The following is a 15,221-nucleotide window of genomic DNA, read 5'->3' on the forward strand; positions in this document are numbered from 1 at the left end:
CAGAGAGGAGTGACCTTTGACCTGGCGGGGTTTAGGACCCTGCGGAAGGCCGACCGGTGGGAGGGTCACATGACTGGGATTTTCGTAGCGGATCGTTACTTCTCCTCCGATGTCGCTCCTGATCAACCAACTAGAAAGTGCGTTAAAACTATGTGAACTGAGATCGTAAGTGAAACACGATCATGGCAAGTTGAGATACTATTGAAATCCACACGTTCGCGAAGCAGCCATGGCTGCGAAGATGGTGTTCTCCGTCCTCCTGGGCTTCACCTGGTTAGCTGTCAACCCAGACTTGGTGAGGAGTTTACCTTCAAATCCGACTGAAAACACAGCCTCTGTAGATGTTCAGCTCCGTATTTACCACTTTTCATGTGACATATTGCAGATCACAGAAACTGCCCTTATGGAGACAACGTGTGTGCCTCTTAAATTGTATTGCATGACCCATATCATTTGTAGAAATTATGAATTTCAAACATACTTAGGATCCAGTCCTTACCAGATCCAACTTCTCAGTTACAGTAACTTGGTTAGAGCATATTTGTGTGGTGAACCACAGGACAGCTGTCTGATTTATTATTTTTATGCTTTTCTTGCAGGTTTCTGCGGCCCGAACCTTTTCCATAGACTACAACAACAACTGCTTCTTGAAGGATGGAAAGACGTTCCAGTATGTCTCTGGCAGTATTCACTACTCCAGAGTCCCACAGTACTACTGGAGGGACCGGCTACTCAAGATGTACATGGCTGGTCTCAATGCTGTCCAGATGTAGGTTCAACAACGTGGAAACACTGCTCTCTGCTGTCTGTCTATGCCTGGTTACTGCACACATATCAGGGGAGGCTGGTGGAGGTAGAAACCGGAGGACGGGCCCATTGTAATGAAAGGACTGAGGACACGTGTTTGATACCATTCCTCATTCCATGTATTACAATGAGCCCGTCCTCCACCAGCCTCCCCTGATGCATATGGACTCTGTCCTTTCCTTATCAGATTTCACCATGGTACTACTTCTTTTACCACAGTACAACTTCCTTGTTTACAGATATGTGCCATGGAACTTCCACGAGTCGGTGGAGGGAGTGTACAACTTCGCCGGGGATCGAGATCTCGAACACTTCCTGGATTTAGCCAATCAGACGGGCCTCCTGGTGATTCTGCGTCCGGGGCCGTACATTTGCGCTGAATGGGAGATGGTGAGCAGCGCCGCGTCGTCCTGGAACACAGAGCTTGTTAGAAGGCCGTTATAAGACTGTTGTAACATAGCTGAGATGGTAAACTCACTCCTCAAGTTCAGATACCCCGCATCCGTGTTTTCAAATTGCTAGCTTTTCGATAGCGCAGCTGGGTGACATCGGGTATTTGAGGAGACGGTCACGTGTGTCGGCAAGCCAGAGGTCGCAATTGTGGGGCGACCGTTGGCGTCTGTTTCACTGGTCAACGTCATGCAGTGTTCGGCTGACAACGCATTTTTAAATCAGCACATGTTGTTGTGACTGGTAGTCCCATTATCACCGAGGCAACACACGTGGGGAGAGACAAAGAGACACACAACAGCCATGTTTTTGTGTCATGCACCGTTGAGTCAGAAACATGGCTGTTTTGTCTGTCTTTGTGTGGCAGAGGTGAGAATGGGACTGGTGGAGTACAACAGACTCCACGCATCACCGCCTCTCACTCACAGGCCGTGTCACCTGACCGATGTCTGTCTCACACAGCTGTTCTCTCTCCTTCAAGGGTGGTTTACCAGCCTGGTTACTGCAGAAGCCCAACATCATACTCCGCTCAGCAGACACAGGTACAGTTATAGTTGCACGCACGGACACTCACTCACTCACTCACACACACTCACATGCACACGCATACACACACACACACACACACACACACACTCACACACACACACTCACACACGCACGGACACTCACTCACTCACTCACTCACTCACTCACTCACTCACTCACTCACTCACTCACTCACTCACTCACACACACACACACACTCACACACACACAAACATCACACCACTGCAGCTTCACGCAAAATGATGATAGTTCAAGACGGTAGGCATTATGAATGGACCAGAGATACACATGAAAATGGATTTCGGGTGAACATCCCATTTTAAATCCTCATCTGATCGTATTGCAGTTATTGATTGTATTGCAGTTATTGATCATATTGCAGTTATCGATAATATTGATGTTATTGATCATATTGCAGTTATTGATCGTATTGAAGTTATTTATCATATTGCAGTTATTGATCGTATTGCAGTTATTGATTTCTTATCCTGTTTCAGATTACCTCCAGGCCGTGAGCACCTGGCTGGCTGTGCTGCTTCCCAAGATGAAGCCCTGGCTGTACGCCAACGGGGGGAACATCATCAGTGTTCAGGTACATATAGTTATATAGTTATATAGTTATATAGTCATATAGCCATATAGTCTTATAGTTATATAGTTATATAGCCATAATCTATTCACATACCTCCATGTTGGTGAAGTCCCTTCACACAACCATCATTCTCACAGCAGCCACCCCAGGCCATGGTGCTAGACCACTAGACCACCCCAGGCCATGGTGCTAGACCTCTGGACCACCCCAGGCCATGGTGCTAGACCTCTGGACCACCCCAGGCCATGGTGCTGGACCTCTGGACCACCCCAGGCCATGGTGCTAGACCACTGGACCACCCCAGGCCATGGTGCTAGACCACTGGACCACCCCAGGCCATGGTGCTAGACCACTGGACCACCCCAGGCCATGGTGCTAGACCACTGGACCACCCCCAGGCCATGGTGTTATTTTTCGATTCTTGATGAAATGATCATGTATTTTTGGGTGATGGTCCAGGTGGAGAACGAGTACGGGAGCTACTTCTCCTGCGACTACAACTACATGCGTCACCTGCGGACGCTGTTCCAGTTCTTCCTGGGGGAGGACACGGTCCTCTTCACCACGGACGGGAACACGGACCGGGAGATGACCTGCGGCACGCTGGAGGGCCTATATGCCACCATAGACTTTGGCACAGGTACGGTGTGTTTACAAAGGGCTCTTTGGCATAGGTATGGTGTGTTTACAAAGGGCTCTTTGGCATAGGTACCCTGTGTTTACAAAGGGCTCCTTGAGATGGAAGTATTTACTTTGTTGTGACGATGTTACAGTTCCTGAAACACTTCTTGTTTTTGTTCTCCTCCCAGACACCAATATAGCCAAAGCCTTCAAACGGCAAAGGAGATATGAACCAAGAGGCCCCCTGGTGAGTCATGTTCATGCCAATTAAGAAGTTATTAACTAGGTATTAAGGTGTTATTAATACAGGTGTTTGACATGAAAGGTTTCCTCTGAATTCTCCAGAAGTCCATTGAGTGAATGCCGTGACTATAACTCCCGACATCCGAGACGTTAAAGATCCCAGGACGCTTATCTCCAGAGTAGGCGTGTTATCTCCAGAGTAGGCGTGTTATCTCTGGTGTCCTGGCTGAACTCCCCACCTGGCCCTCCTACTGTCATGACCCCCTAATCATCCCCTGCTTTCGATTGGCTCATTCATCCCCTCTCCTCTCCTCTTCTCTCCTCTCCTCTCCTCTCCTCTCCTCTCCTCTCCTCTTCTCTCCTCTCCTCTCCTCTCCTCTCCTCTCCCCTGCAACTCCTCCCCAGGTCGTTGCTGCAAAAGAGAACGAAGAGGAGAGAATGTTCTCAGTCAACTTACCTGGTAAAACACCTATGAAAGGTAAATGACTGATGGTAGTGTGTTGTTGCAGGTGAACTCAGAGTTCTACACCGGCTGGCTGGACCACTGGGGAGACTTGCATGCCAAGGTCAACACTCAGAAGATCACCAGGATGCTTGGAGAAATGTTGGCCATGGGGGCCAACGTAAACTTGTATGTCCCCTTCGACGTTTATTATTCATTCATGACTGCATTAGGACTATTGAGGTACTCGGGTAAAACACATTGAAAAGGGTAGTTGGCTTTGAGATGCAGCAATAAGCAACATGAGCTTAATTGGCATGTGCTTTGAAAGTTGTTGAAACTGTTTAAATGTGAAGCATGTAGTTTTGCTCTTTGCTGCCCCCTCTGGCTGCTTGGAACATTTGAAAACAAACATGTTGTGATTTCTAATAGCGGCAAACATGTGCTTCTAGTAAAACGTAAAAAGGTAAACGTAAACTAGCCACGTAAAGACCGGTGCTCGACCATGACACCATATTTTAGGAAGCGCTTTTTTTCCTTCTTTACTGAACACTTTTTGTAAGGTGCTACCAGTTCATCATGGCTGTTCAGCACCGTGTTAAAGCTCAAATCTACATACTGGATCTATAAACACACTAATGTTGAGGCTATGTGAAGGACTTGTGTGTTTCCACGCGTTCTTGCCAATGCAGATGTCTTATTCTCTCACGACAGGTACATGTTTGAAGGAGGCACAAACTTTGGCTACTGGAATGGTAACATGACTTGTGCCATTACTGTCCATGCTGTCATCATTATATTGCTATTATTGATTATTGATATATTGATGATGTAATCCATATTAATGTCAATGATTGACATCACTCACCCCCTTTATGTGTGATGATGTGACCGTGCAGGAGCTGACCATGACACCAGGTTCCGGTCAGTGGTGACCAGTTATGACTACAGCGCCCCTCTGTCAGAGGCTGGGGACCCCACCGAGAAGCTGCTGGCCATCAGAGACGTCATTAAGAAGGTACCACAGCACAGTGTTGTGTATTATCATCGCGTTTTGGTGAAACTATCTTGAAAGCTGTGTTTTTCTGTTCCTGTGCAGTTCAGAGACATTCCAGCTGGCCCCATGCCCCCGGCCACTCCGAAGTTCTCCTATGGTTTGGTGACCCTGAGGAAGGTGTGTTTTATAGGGCTGACAGGGACTGGACTCCACCAGTACAGAGCTTGGAAGTAGTCGATCTTATGAGCTGTCTAAAACGCTGTTCTGGGTTACAGGTGGGCAACATCAGCAGCCTATTGGACATAATCTCACCCCAGGGTCCAGTCATATGCCAGTATCCTCTGTCTTTTGAGGAGATGAAGCAGGTAGGGAGAGAGCTGTCTGATGTTCTGATACTGACTGTTGGTTCAGTGTATGTGTTGACAACACAGGAGAACCCAATGTTGTGTCTATTGTGTTTAGTACTATGGGTATATGCTGTACCGGACTACACTACCCAGGGATCTCCCAGAGGCCACGCCCCTCATCTGTCCTCTGAATGGCGTCCATGATCGTGCATACGTGTCCGTCAATGGGGTAGGTCCAGCATTCATAGTGCAACACCTCCACTGCCAATACAACATTACTCTGATGTTATTCTGAACTATGATCTGAACATATCCACACAAACTTCAAGGTGTTACCTGTCAAATGGCATCCTGCTTTTGCATCTGATAATCATATTTCTAATGTTATAGTTTGGCAGTTTAGTTTGGGTCTGATTTTAGGCGGAAATTAGTCAAATAGAGACAAAAGCTTAAGAAGTTAAAGGATGACACCTCAGGGGTATATCTACTGTAAGTCCAGTGGCTACAGTGCTCTAAGATGTTCAACCAGTGTGGGAGGTCAGTGTTTTGTGTTTTGGCTGCATTGACTCTGAGTGTGTTGGGTCAGGTGTTCCAGGGTCTGATTCTGAGTGTGTTGGGTGTTCCAGGGTCTGATTCTGAGTGGTCAGGTGTTCCAGGGTCTGATTCTGAGTGGTCAGGTGTTCCAGGGACTGATTCTGAGTGGTCAGGTGTTCCAGGGTCTGATTCTGAGTGTGTTGGGTCAGGTGTTCCAGGGTCTGCTGGAGAGGGATACGACTCTGGTGATGAACGTAACTGGACATGAGGGCGACACCATGGACGTTCTGCTGGAGAACATGGGCCGGGTCAACTTTGGCAGCAAGATCAACGACTACAAGGCAAGTCCAACTCGCTTTGTTATTAGAAGAAAGACTATTATTATTATTATTATTATTAAAGTTATTAGTATTCTATCACTTTGTGCTTGCAGAAGAAAAACCTTGAAACCCACACAAATAGATTCCAATGTCAGAGACTATTCAGGAGAAATATACGTTGGAACAGATATGTGATTTTCTGTGCTTCAGGGCCTCTTGAGCAACCTGATCCTCGGTAAAGACGTGCTGACTGACTGGCAGATCTACCCTCTGGACATAGACGTAGCCATAGCGGGTGGATGGCCTCATTCAGGCCTGAGACGCTCCCCTAAAGGCCCAAAGAGAGAGCCCTCAGACGGGCCGGCCTTCTACATGGGCACCCTGCAGCCCAACGGCCTGACCTGGGACACCTTCCTCCGGCTGCATGAATGGACCAAGGTGAGGGAGTCCTGGATAGCGTGTACCATATCGAAATCAATCAACGTATCACAAGAATATCAAGTATGATGACATTTTGGTTAAAAGATGTTGTCATTTTATTCATCGGGTGATGAGAGTGCTTTTACAAGTGAGCCTTGCCAAAAAAAAACAACAGCAGAAGTGTTCAGATGTAACCATTACAAACACGCACTGTACTGTACAGTCCATTTATGTACAGTTTGACAAATAGAACCTGGTTTCCTAGTTCTGACATGTCATGAACGCACCATTAACCTCATCTCTCCTCCTCCTCTTCCTCCCAGGGTCAAGTGTGGATCAACGGAGTGAACCTGGGTCGGTACTGGCCGGCCAGAGGCCCCCAGCAGACGCTGTACGTCCCCGGACCCCTGCTCAGCGCCACCCAGCCCAACAACATCACGATTCTGGAGCTGGAGCGGGCCCCCGCACACACACAGGTCTTCTTCATGGACCGAGCCCAGCTCAACACCACCACAGTCAAGTCATGACAGGTGACGACCACCCGGCGACAGACAGCGTGGGGTCTGTTCAGGAGCGGGCAACGTTACTGAACGCTCAGATAGATATCTACCATGAACGACACGCCCAAACGAACACGCCCCCCACGCCACTCCCCTCAGAGTGCTCTGCCCTCATGTCTGTTAACATTTCTGCTGTATCAACTAATGCCCTCAATCCAGTGGAGGCAGGAATCGGGGGACGGCCTCACTGTAATGCATGGAGGACTGGTGTCAAACATACCCATCATTCCATTCCACGCATTACAATGAGCCCGTCCTCCGATTTCTGCCTCCACCAGCCTCAATCTCTCAAATCGTGTTTTTAATCAATCAACGTATCGCAAGAATATCAATTATGACAACATTTTACGTCAATATCACGTGTTACAACTGCTAAACCAGACTTTTTGGTGTCTTTACTTTCTACACAGCTGCATTCAAATAACACAGTAATCTGCAGTTAGCAAATATTTCGTAACGTGTTTAAAAGGTACATTAAAGGTTTAGTTTTCAGTCACAGCTCAGGAAGGAATGAATGAAAGAGTATTGGAGTATTATGGTCACTGTTTTGACTTGATTTAATAAGATTTGCCGTGCTTCTGTTGCCTCATAATGCTTTACAGATACTGTAAATATAGGATGTTTTGCACTCTTTACAGTTCATTTCAATAAATGAATTTCTTAAGAAATACATTGTGCATATATTAATCATCGTACATATGATATGCATTGTATACCATTTCAATATCATTATTTGAATTATATTTGCCACTGCCACATCATTTCATTTGACACCAGCCAAACAATCATGTTATGATCCCAAGACCGTGCGCCACGGTGACCGTGCGCCACGGTGTCTTCAGCTACAGTTAGCTTCAGCTCCCCTTGATGAGTCTGTCCCGTGCTGGTCTGCTGTCAAGTCCTGGCAGGAGGGGCGTTAGCCTTGCGATGGGCTTGGACACAGCCAGGGGTGCAGAAGGTGAAGTCCAGGTACTGAAACGGGACCTTTCCCAGCAGAGACTCCCCACACTGCCAGCAACGCCTGGTAGAGACACGTAGAGAGACACACACACACACACACACACACACACCTTATTAAACCATCAGCAAAAAAAGAATGATGATTGACCAACTTTTGTGAAGTATTTGTGTGAAAAATAATAACACAAAAAAGGGAAAAGGAACTTCACCGAGTGTTTGACAGGCTGTCCCCGGTTGTAGCCTTCTGTGCTGCTAACCTCTTCTCTGCAGCCAAGGCCCTCTGTGTCCAGACGGAAGAGATGGTCAGATGTTAGACTCAATCCAGACACTCATTTTGAAACAAACACTGAATCTTTTTTTATAATAATAATAATCGTATGTTTTGACACCTTCTCTCTGTCAGTTAGAGATGCAAATCTTTTCTTCTCCTCAGCCTCCAGCTCCAGTTTCTTCCTCTCTTCTTTCTGCTCCTTCTCCCTCTGTTTCTTTGCTGCTTTCTGGGCCTTTTTCTTCTCTGTCTTCTTGGCCTCCAGCTCAGCGGTTAGCAGTGCAGGGACCTGGAACACAACATTCACCTCAGATTCAGAAGGTCAGGTTCCCAAAACAGGTTGTGTATTGCTTTCTTTAGGGTGCATTGTGTGTGTGTGTGAGAGAGAGAGAGTGAGAAAGTGAGTGTGTGTGTGTGTGTGTAGAGAAAGCTAGGTGACGGTAGCAGCGGACCTGAGCCTTGCTGTAGTTGTACTTGTCAGGGTTCTCAGCCATGTACTTCCTGAACGTGGTCCTGGTGTCCTTCTCCGGAGCCACAGCGTAGGGAGTCTGTCCTTTCTTGTCCCTGCAAAGCATGCATCAGCTTAATATATGCCATTTAGCTGACGCTTTTATCCAAAGCGACTTACATTGCAGTGAGTGCATACATTTCAGTATATATGGTCCCAGCAGGAATCAAACCCACAACCTAAGCTCAACCAACTGAGCCACAGAGGACCAGCTTAACTCACCAACTGCCAAAGAGTTCCGGAACACTCACCACCTAGAGTGCCAAGTGTTCTATGTGGTGTTTACCTAGCAACAACACTCTGATTGGCTACAAAATGAAGCATCGTCATTGATGCGTTTATGGTGAATAAAGTCTTTATTCACCCTCGGCACTGAATGAGTTAATGCTTAAAATGTCAGTTGTCCGTTTATTATAATGCTCCTTGCAGATGGAAGAAGATCTACCTGGGATCCAGACATAGTCAACAGAAGGTGGTAAAGGTAGAAAGAGCATTAAAGTGAGCAGAACTTATTGCATCTTTGGTGGTCGTTTTTGGACCAGGCACCTAAGCATCATGTGATGTGTGTCATCAACATTAGGTTCTACATCGTTGGTGTATACCTGCAGGCAGGGTCACAGCCCATGTCCATCAGAAACCGAACCACGCCTTTCTGTCCAGCAGCAGAGGCCACGTGGAGCAGGGTGAAGCCAGAGGAGTCGATGGGCCTGTTGAGGAGTGCCAGTGGACCCAGGGCTGGAGCTAGGGGACCCAGGGCTGGAGCTAGGGGACCCAGGCCTGTAAGGTCCTGTGAGGGGCAGCTCTCCTGGTTCTGGACCTCCGGGTTCTCCTGGACCACCGGGTTCTCCTGGACCTCCTGGACCTCCGGGTTCTCCTGGACCTCCGGGTTCTCCTGGTCCTCCTGGTTCTCCTGGCTCCTGTCTCCACCCTGGTCTCCTGTCTCCTCAGGCAGCTGAAGGAGGCTGCGCAGGGAGTCCAGGTCCTCCTGGTTCTCCAGGTTCTCCTGGCTCCTGTCTCCACCCTGGTCTCCTGTCTCCTCAGGCAGCTGAAGGAGGCTGCGCAGGGAGTCCAGGTCCCCAACCTTACACGCTGTATAGAGCGCATCCCTCATACCATACTCCCACGCCTCGGCAACCTCTGAGGAGACGCAGAGAGCGAGCAGTTAGTGATTGTAGTTAGTTAGTTAGTTAGTTCGTGATTGTAGCGAGCTCCCAATTGGCCACCCACTGCATCCACAACACCCTGTTAGCATTAGCTATGTTAGCATGTGTTATGTTAGAATCTCACCTTCCTCAGGCTGAGTCTTCTTGCTCTGGGGCTTCCTCTTCCCCTTGCTCTTCCCTGGCCTCTCCTCGCTGTCCTCTTCCTGTGGAGGCTGAGGCTCTAATGCTTCCTCCTGCTCATCAGCCTCCTTTTGACTCCAACCTGAACACAGACACACAGAAACAAAAAAACAACTTTTTTTAAACTTATAATACCACTTAAATGCGTTAAATACTGGCATACAAATTCTGTTAACTTTGGTTGAAACAAAGAGTACATTTTTACAGTACACAAGACAGTACACTCCCTCCTCTACAGACATTAGACGATAGAAATAGAATGATTCTGTTCATTCTATTTCTATGCATTTGACAACCAGCATATCTGGCTCACCCACACCCCCTCCCCCTCACCGTGGCGCCCCTCCTTCCTCCTGCGCCGTCTCTTCCTGGTGGGTTGGACCTCGTACTCTCTGAGGTCCAAAGTCCCCAGGGTCACCTCCACCGCCTCCAGCGTTATAGAACCCTCCTCTCCTGAGCCCCCATCACTCCTCGCCCCTACCGGAGGCACAGAGACCCACACAACAGCTTTAGGGAGGAGGGGGGGGGTAGTCTAGAGGTTAGAGAGGCCGGCCAGCAATTCGGTAGGTCGCTGGTTCGATCTCTAGCTCGGAGCTCTGTTCACGTGCACAACTGGGGGTGCACGTGTGTTGTCTCGGGAGGGCAGGGGGGATCAATAAAGCATCCATCTTCATCTTCTCTATCTGTACTACCCTAGACTAGAGCAATTAAACATATTGCAATTGAATTGGGACTGGAATATTGACAAACGTGGATATCTTATCAGCAGGACTGTGATACTGACAGAGAACCGCTTTTACTGTGAAAATGTGCTCTGTGTGTAATAATACTGCTCCACAGGACGTACCTGTAGGAGAGGAACAGGATGTAGTGACTGATTCCCCGGCCGTCTCTCCTTCAGCGCTGGGCTGGGCCGAGGCCTTTGGCTCCTTCTTCTTCCATACTTTCTTAGAAGGACTGAAGATGTCCGAGACTTCGACGTCTTTCCCTGTGATTCGGGATCATATTTCCAATACACAAATCATATGGCAACAGTAACATCAAAACAAATACAGAATGTTAAGAATTCATTTCAACCCCTCTCTGATTGTGTCGGTGTCTCCCAGAAACGTTCCTCTGGGTCATGAGTGACATCTGATGACCTTCAACTGATTTGACGGTCAGCCTTTATTTTTTGATACTGTACAAACCCAGCAACTACAGTGAAAGCTTGTGGTAACGATATTGTTAAGGATGAATTGTAACCCCCCCCCCTGATTGTGCCTGGGTTTCCTATAAACATTCCTCTGGGTCGTGAGTCAGTCCCCAAACGGCCTCCAAACTTGGGTCTTGTTTCATCTAAACATACACCCACCCTGTCGTAGGTTCATTGCCCAAAACAACAGATGTTCTGCACCAAGGACAAAGTCGATAAAACTGTGTGTTCTACTCTGAAAAAGTGAGTCATGCCTTCCGGCTGCGTCCGAGAAAGGTTTGACTCCGGAGTCAATTCTGTTTAATAAAAGCCTCAACGTTTGACTGCCCAGAACGTCTCTCCTCCTTTTTCTGGACCTCAACAGTCTTTACAACCATGGGGGTGCTTGGTGGCGTAGCACACTAATGCGCATGCCACGTAATCGCAAGGTTCCTGGTGCGATTCCGACCCTCGACCTATCATGCATGTCATCCCTCCTCTCTCTCTCTCTCTCCCATCCTTCCTGTCAATCTCTACTGTCTCTGTCCCAATAAAGCAGAAATGCCCTAAAAACATATTTAATTATTTTATTTTTTTTAAAAACCTCGAGGAGGATCAGAATATTCCTATGCTCATACCGTACACGTGCAGAGAGGAGAGCATGTCGTGAACTCTCTTGACCTCTCGGAAGGTGGCCCTGCGCGTGGCGAAGGGGAGTGTGCGGACCCGGGGGTCTTTCTTGTCCAGCGCTGCCATCCGACCCCCGTAGAAGATGGTTTTATTGTAGCTGGGGGCACGCAGGAATATCCCTCCCGCCTCCTTCAGGTGCTCAGACCAGCTCTCCAGCAGGTCCTGGATCTCCTGCAACAGCCAGAACCAAGGAACGGACACTCAGACATAGAGAGGGACAAGTATACATTTCATTTTTTCATTTAAGTAATTCAGGAGACGCTTTTTTCCAAAGCAACTTACAAGGAGTACATTCAAGTCATACGTAAAACTGCCCAGAACATCTCTCCTCCTTTTTGTCCATAAGAACAACACAACACGTATACCAAACGAGTACATTATTCATTCAAGAGTTTGCCATGAGAGGGAATAGTTGTTTGTTGTTCGAGGTGTGTGTGTGTGTTGTTAGAGGTGTGTGTGTGTGTTGTTGCCTTGACAAGTGCGGCCTCGTTGTACCGCCTCAAGGCTGCGCCCGCTGATTTGGGGGCATGGCTTCGGTTCTGAGAGTCCCTGAGACCCTGGGCCGTGCCCCGCTTGGCCCGAACCGTGTACCGGTGGAACGTCTTGTGCTGCAGAACTTCTCTCCTGTAATACAAGCATCATCACCATCACCACCATCACCACCACCACAATCAGCATAAATACAGGTGAACAGTGAGACACAGAGAGCAATCTAGCTTGAGTTCCACTGACCCTTGAAAAACTGCCCCAGCAAAGTGTCCTCCCCCGGTCATCAGAACGACCCAGATGGACTTGTGGCTGATGTCCCGCAGAGACGCCACCATGTCCCCCTCAGTGCCAGACTGGAACACAAAAAGATTAAAGCTTAAACAATGACATACGGTGAGACACACTGAGATATAACTGACACATTATTCTGAAATCATTCCCAATTTTTTGGGGTCTATTATGGGGTAAATTAAACTAGTTTAGGGCTAGTTTAGGACTAGTTTAGGACTAGTTTAGGGCTAGTTTAGGGCTAGTTTAGGGCTAGCTCACCTTGCTTTGAAGAACACAGCGGTACACAGACAGATACTGGCCCTGGGAGTTCTGAAACACAACCCTGCTGGACAGTCTGGCGGCGGACTCAGCCTCGAGAGAGCTCTGACTCTCTGCAGGCGCGACAATGTTGCTGTTCACCGCCCGATCACCGTCTGAATCGCTGTCCTCCGAGTCTGAGTCTGTCCCTGAGATGCTAGACATGTCTCCTGCGAGCAGAGCAGAATGAGAGAAAAGGCTGTTTCTTCGGTATAGAGTCTCGTATAACAATTAACACAAGTCAGGGATTATGTTGCTTTTCAAACCTCTCTTCCATTAACTGCCAGTCTTCCTCTCAAACTCGTCCATTCCAAGTATTCAGTATTTTCATATATTTTCATTTATTATTATTATCTTTTAAGCGTTCAAGTTAATCGCAGGACTAAATTGCATGGAGTAGTGTGATGGTGGCTAAGGTATCTAACTCACAGCTCACTCCCCTGTCAGTCTGAGGTAAGTTATCTTCAAAACTGTGTTTGTGTTGTTGAAGGGGGGAGACCTCAGGTGTTGAAGGGGGAGGCTCCAACATAGCGACACCAAACGGTCTGTGATGTTGAAGGGGGAGACCTCGCGTGTTAAAGGGGAGACCTCAGGTGTTAAAGGGGAGGCCTCAGGTGTTAAAGGGGAGGCCTCAGGTGTTAAAGAGGGAGGCTGCAGGTGTTGAAGGGGGAGGCTGCAGGTGTTGAAGGGGGAGGCTGCAGGTGTTGAAGGGGGAGGCTGCAGGTGTTGAAGGGGGAGGCTGCAGGTGTTGAAGGGGGAAGCTTCGGGTCTTAAAGGGGGAGGCTGCAGGTCGCTCACCTATACCAGTCTTCCTCTCAAACTCGTCCATGGTGACGGGGGTCTCTCCCACAATCCTTTTCCTCAGGTTGAAACGGTGCCAGTCAAGCTTGTAGTGTTCCATCTGAGAGACATGACAACGTTTACACTCTATTCACTTTGATAACATTCTTAGCATTATTATATATATTCAGATGCAAGTGTATTCATAGACCTATTACCCCCTCAACTGACCCCCTGTATATTGTGTAAATGACCATTATATTATTACCATTACCAAATGACCAACTTATTTGATTTTGATTTTATTGAGCCTAGGACAAGGAGTTGCCAGTCAGTTGATGTACCTGATCTTCCCGGGTGTCGAAGGGGCACTGGCAGGCAGAGCAGACCATCCTGTCTGAGACGGACACCTCCCTAGGTCCTCCATCTCTCTGGTTCTCATCTGGGAGACTCTCCACTGGGCACAGAGCCACTCCTCCTGTGTCCGTATATTACATCTTCACATACATGGACAAGCTTCGCTATCAAAGCCACACAACGCTTCTTTCCGAGTGCTCATAATTCATAAGTAATACCCACCTTGAGTATTTGAGGGAGGGTCGCTGTGCTCCTGGCTCTGGACACCTGTAACTTCCCTCAGCAGGTCGAGTTGTGGATCTTGAAGGCAGTAGTCAAAGATGGAGCGGTGTTCTGTGACAGCTGTCATTGTGAACTCTGGAGAATGTGGATCAAATACAGAACATCGAAATGAGTCCGACCCAGCAGGACTTCCACAGGAGTGTGGCTGATGCACGTACACGATCACCTGGCCATGTGAGGGTGGTGTTAAATGCTGAATGAACAAAAACACTGTTTTATCTTATCTAGACTAATGTACCATGAACGACACGTGTGTGGCGATGTCACAACCTAGCCATGCTTAGCTCATTAATGTTGGTGAGTTCTAACTGCGGTTTCCTAACTAGTAGCTACAAGGCAATTTGAAGATAGTAACAACGAGCTGACAGGCCCCTTTCTGTTGGCTCTCTTCGTGATCAGTGTGTGTTCACAGACGAGAGAGGAGAGGTAGCCAGCTACGAGCTAACTGTCTTAGCTAGCTGAGACTGACTCAGTCTCTGCCTCTCTGGACAGTTACTCAAACTGGCAGCTGGTCACTACGAACACTTACCAACCGAGCTGTCACGTCCAGTGTTTTCATAGATAGTGTTGGTCGGTGGGATCGGAGTGTTTAGTGCCCCGGGGAGCTGCTGAAAGTGGGTCTGGAGCAACACTCTCGTTTTCTCCACTTTTGACACAGCCAACAATCATAACACACTCCTACGGACACCGAGAGGCGTCATTCTCTCTCTCTCTAAAGGCGTTTCGGCTTTCTCCTTATATCACAGGGCGTTTGCTGCAATTTATAAGCTTCTTTTTTTTTTAAAAAGCTTTTACAACGTTATGACACTTCATAATGTCATGCAAACATCACATGCGTCGCAAAGTGATCAGACAGAAACAGGCTACTGCATAAATTCATTTATTTAATTTATTAAAAAT

At 47.9% G+C, this 15,221-nt stretch overlaps 2 protein-coding genes across 4 annotated transcripts; one reads left to right on the forward strand and one right to left on the reverse strand.

The window, feature by feature from the left end:
• The first annotated feature begins 130 nt into the window (after positions 1–130).
• On the forward strand, positions 131–7,275 carry glb1l (galactosidase, beta 1-like). Its single transcript, XM_083681942.1, has 16 exons — positions 131–295; positions 600–769; positions 1,047–1,197; positions 1,739–1,799; positions 2,304–2,398; positions 2,858–3,038; positions 3,208–3,266; positions 3,772–3,893; positions 4,419–4,459; positions 4,604–4,722; positions 4,804–4,878; positions 4,977–5,066; positions 5,164–5,277; positions 5,792–5,923; positions 6,113–6,340; positions 6,646–7,275. Exons 1-16 carry the CDS (start codon positions 230–232, stop codon positions 6,847–6,849), a joined length of 1,908 nt encoding a protein of 635 aa, XP_083538068.1. The 5' UTR covers positions 131–229; the 3' UTR covers positions 6,850–7,275.
• Positions 7,276–7,421: 146 nt separating this feature from the next.
• On the reverse strand, positions 7,422–14,983 carry ankzf1 (ankyrin repeat and zinc finger peptidyl tRNA hydrolase 1). Of its 3 annotated transcripts, none has more exons than XM_083681935.1 (17): positions 14,851–14,983; positions 14,262–14,396; positions 14,027–14,160; positions 13,701–13,803; positions 12,864–13,072; positions 12,558–12,667; positions 12,296–12,449; positions 11,774–11,996; positions 10,809–10,949; positions 10,295–10,438; positions 9,906–10,043; positions 9,499–9,755; positions 9,221–9,462; positions 8,563–8,674; positions 8,232–8,399; positions 8,052–8,122; positions 7,422–7,903 (listed from the first exon to the last, which is right to left on the reverse strand). In XM_083681935.1, the coding sequence occupies exons 2-17, from the start codon at positions 14,386–14,388 to the stop codon at positions 7,777–7,779; spliced, it is 2,460 nt and encodes an 819-aa protein (XP_083538061.1). In that variant the 5' UTR covers positions 14,389–14,396; positions 14,851–14,983; the 3' UTR covers positions 7,422–7,776. The 3 variants fall into 3 exon arrangements, with proteins under 3 accessions (XP_083538061.1, XP_083538062.1, XP_083538060.1); XM_083681936.1 differs by having other exon boundaries at positions 9,221–9,444; positions 9,481–9,755; XM_083681934.1 differs by having other exon boundaries at positions 9,221–9,755.
• Positions 14,984–15,221: the final 238 nt, after the last annotated feature.

Source organism: Argentina silus, assembly GCF_951799395.1.
Source record: "Argentina silus genome assembly, chromosome: 12".
Taxonomy (NCBI): Eukaryota; Metazoa; Chordata; class Actinopteri; order Argentiniformes; family Argentinidae; genus Argentina; species Argentina silus.

Coding starts and splice junctions, on each gene's coding strand:
- glb1l (XM_083681942.1), top strand. CDS start 230: ATGGCTGCGAAGATGGTGTTCTCCGTCCTCCTGGGCTTCACCTGGTTA. Junction 770..1,046: donor GGTCTCAATGCTGTCCAGAT/GTAGGTTCAACA, acceptor CCTTGTTTACAG/ATATGTGCCATGGAACTTCC. Junction 4,723..4,803: donor TCAGAGACGTCATTAAGAAG/GTACCACAGCAC, acceptor GTTCCTGTGCAG/TTCAGAGACATTCCAGCTGG.
- ankzf1 (XM_083681934.1), bottom strand. CDS start 14,388: ATGACAGCTGTCACAGAACACCGCTCCATCTTTGACTACTGCCTTCAA. Junction 14,161..14,261: donor CCCTCCCTCAAATACTCAAG/GTGGGTATTACT, acceptor ATACGGACACAG/GAGGAGTGGCTCTGTGCCCA. Junction 7,904..8,051: donor GACAGCCTGTCAAACACTCG/GTGAAGTTCCTT, acceptor TGTCTCTACCAG/GCGTTGCTGGCAGTGTGGGG.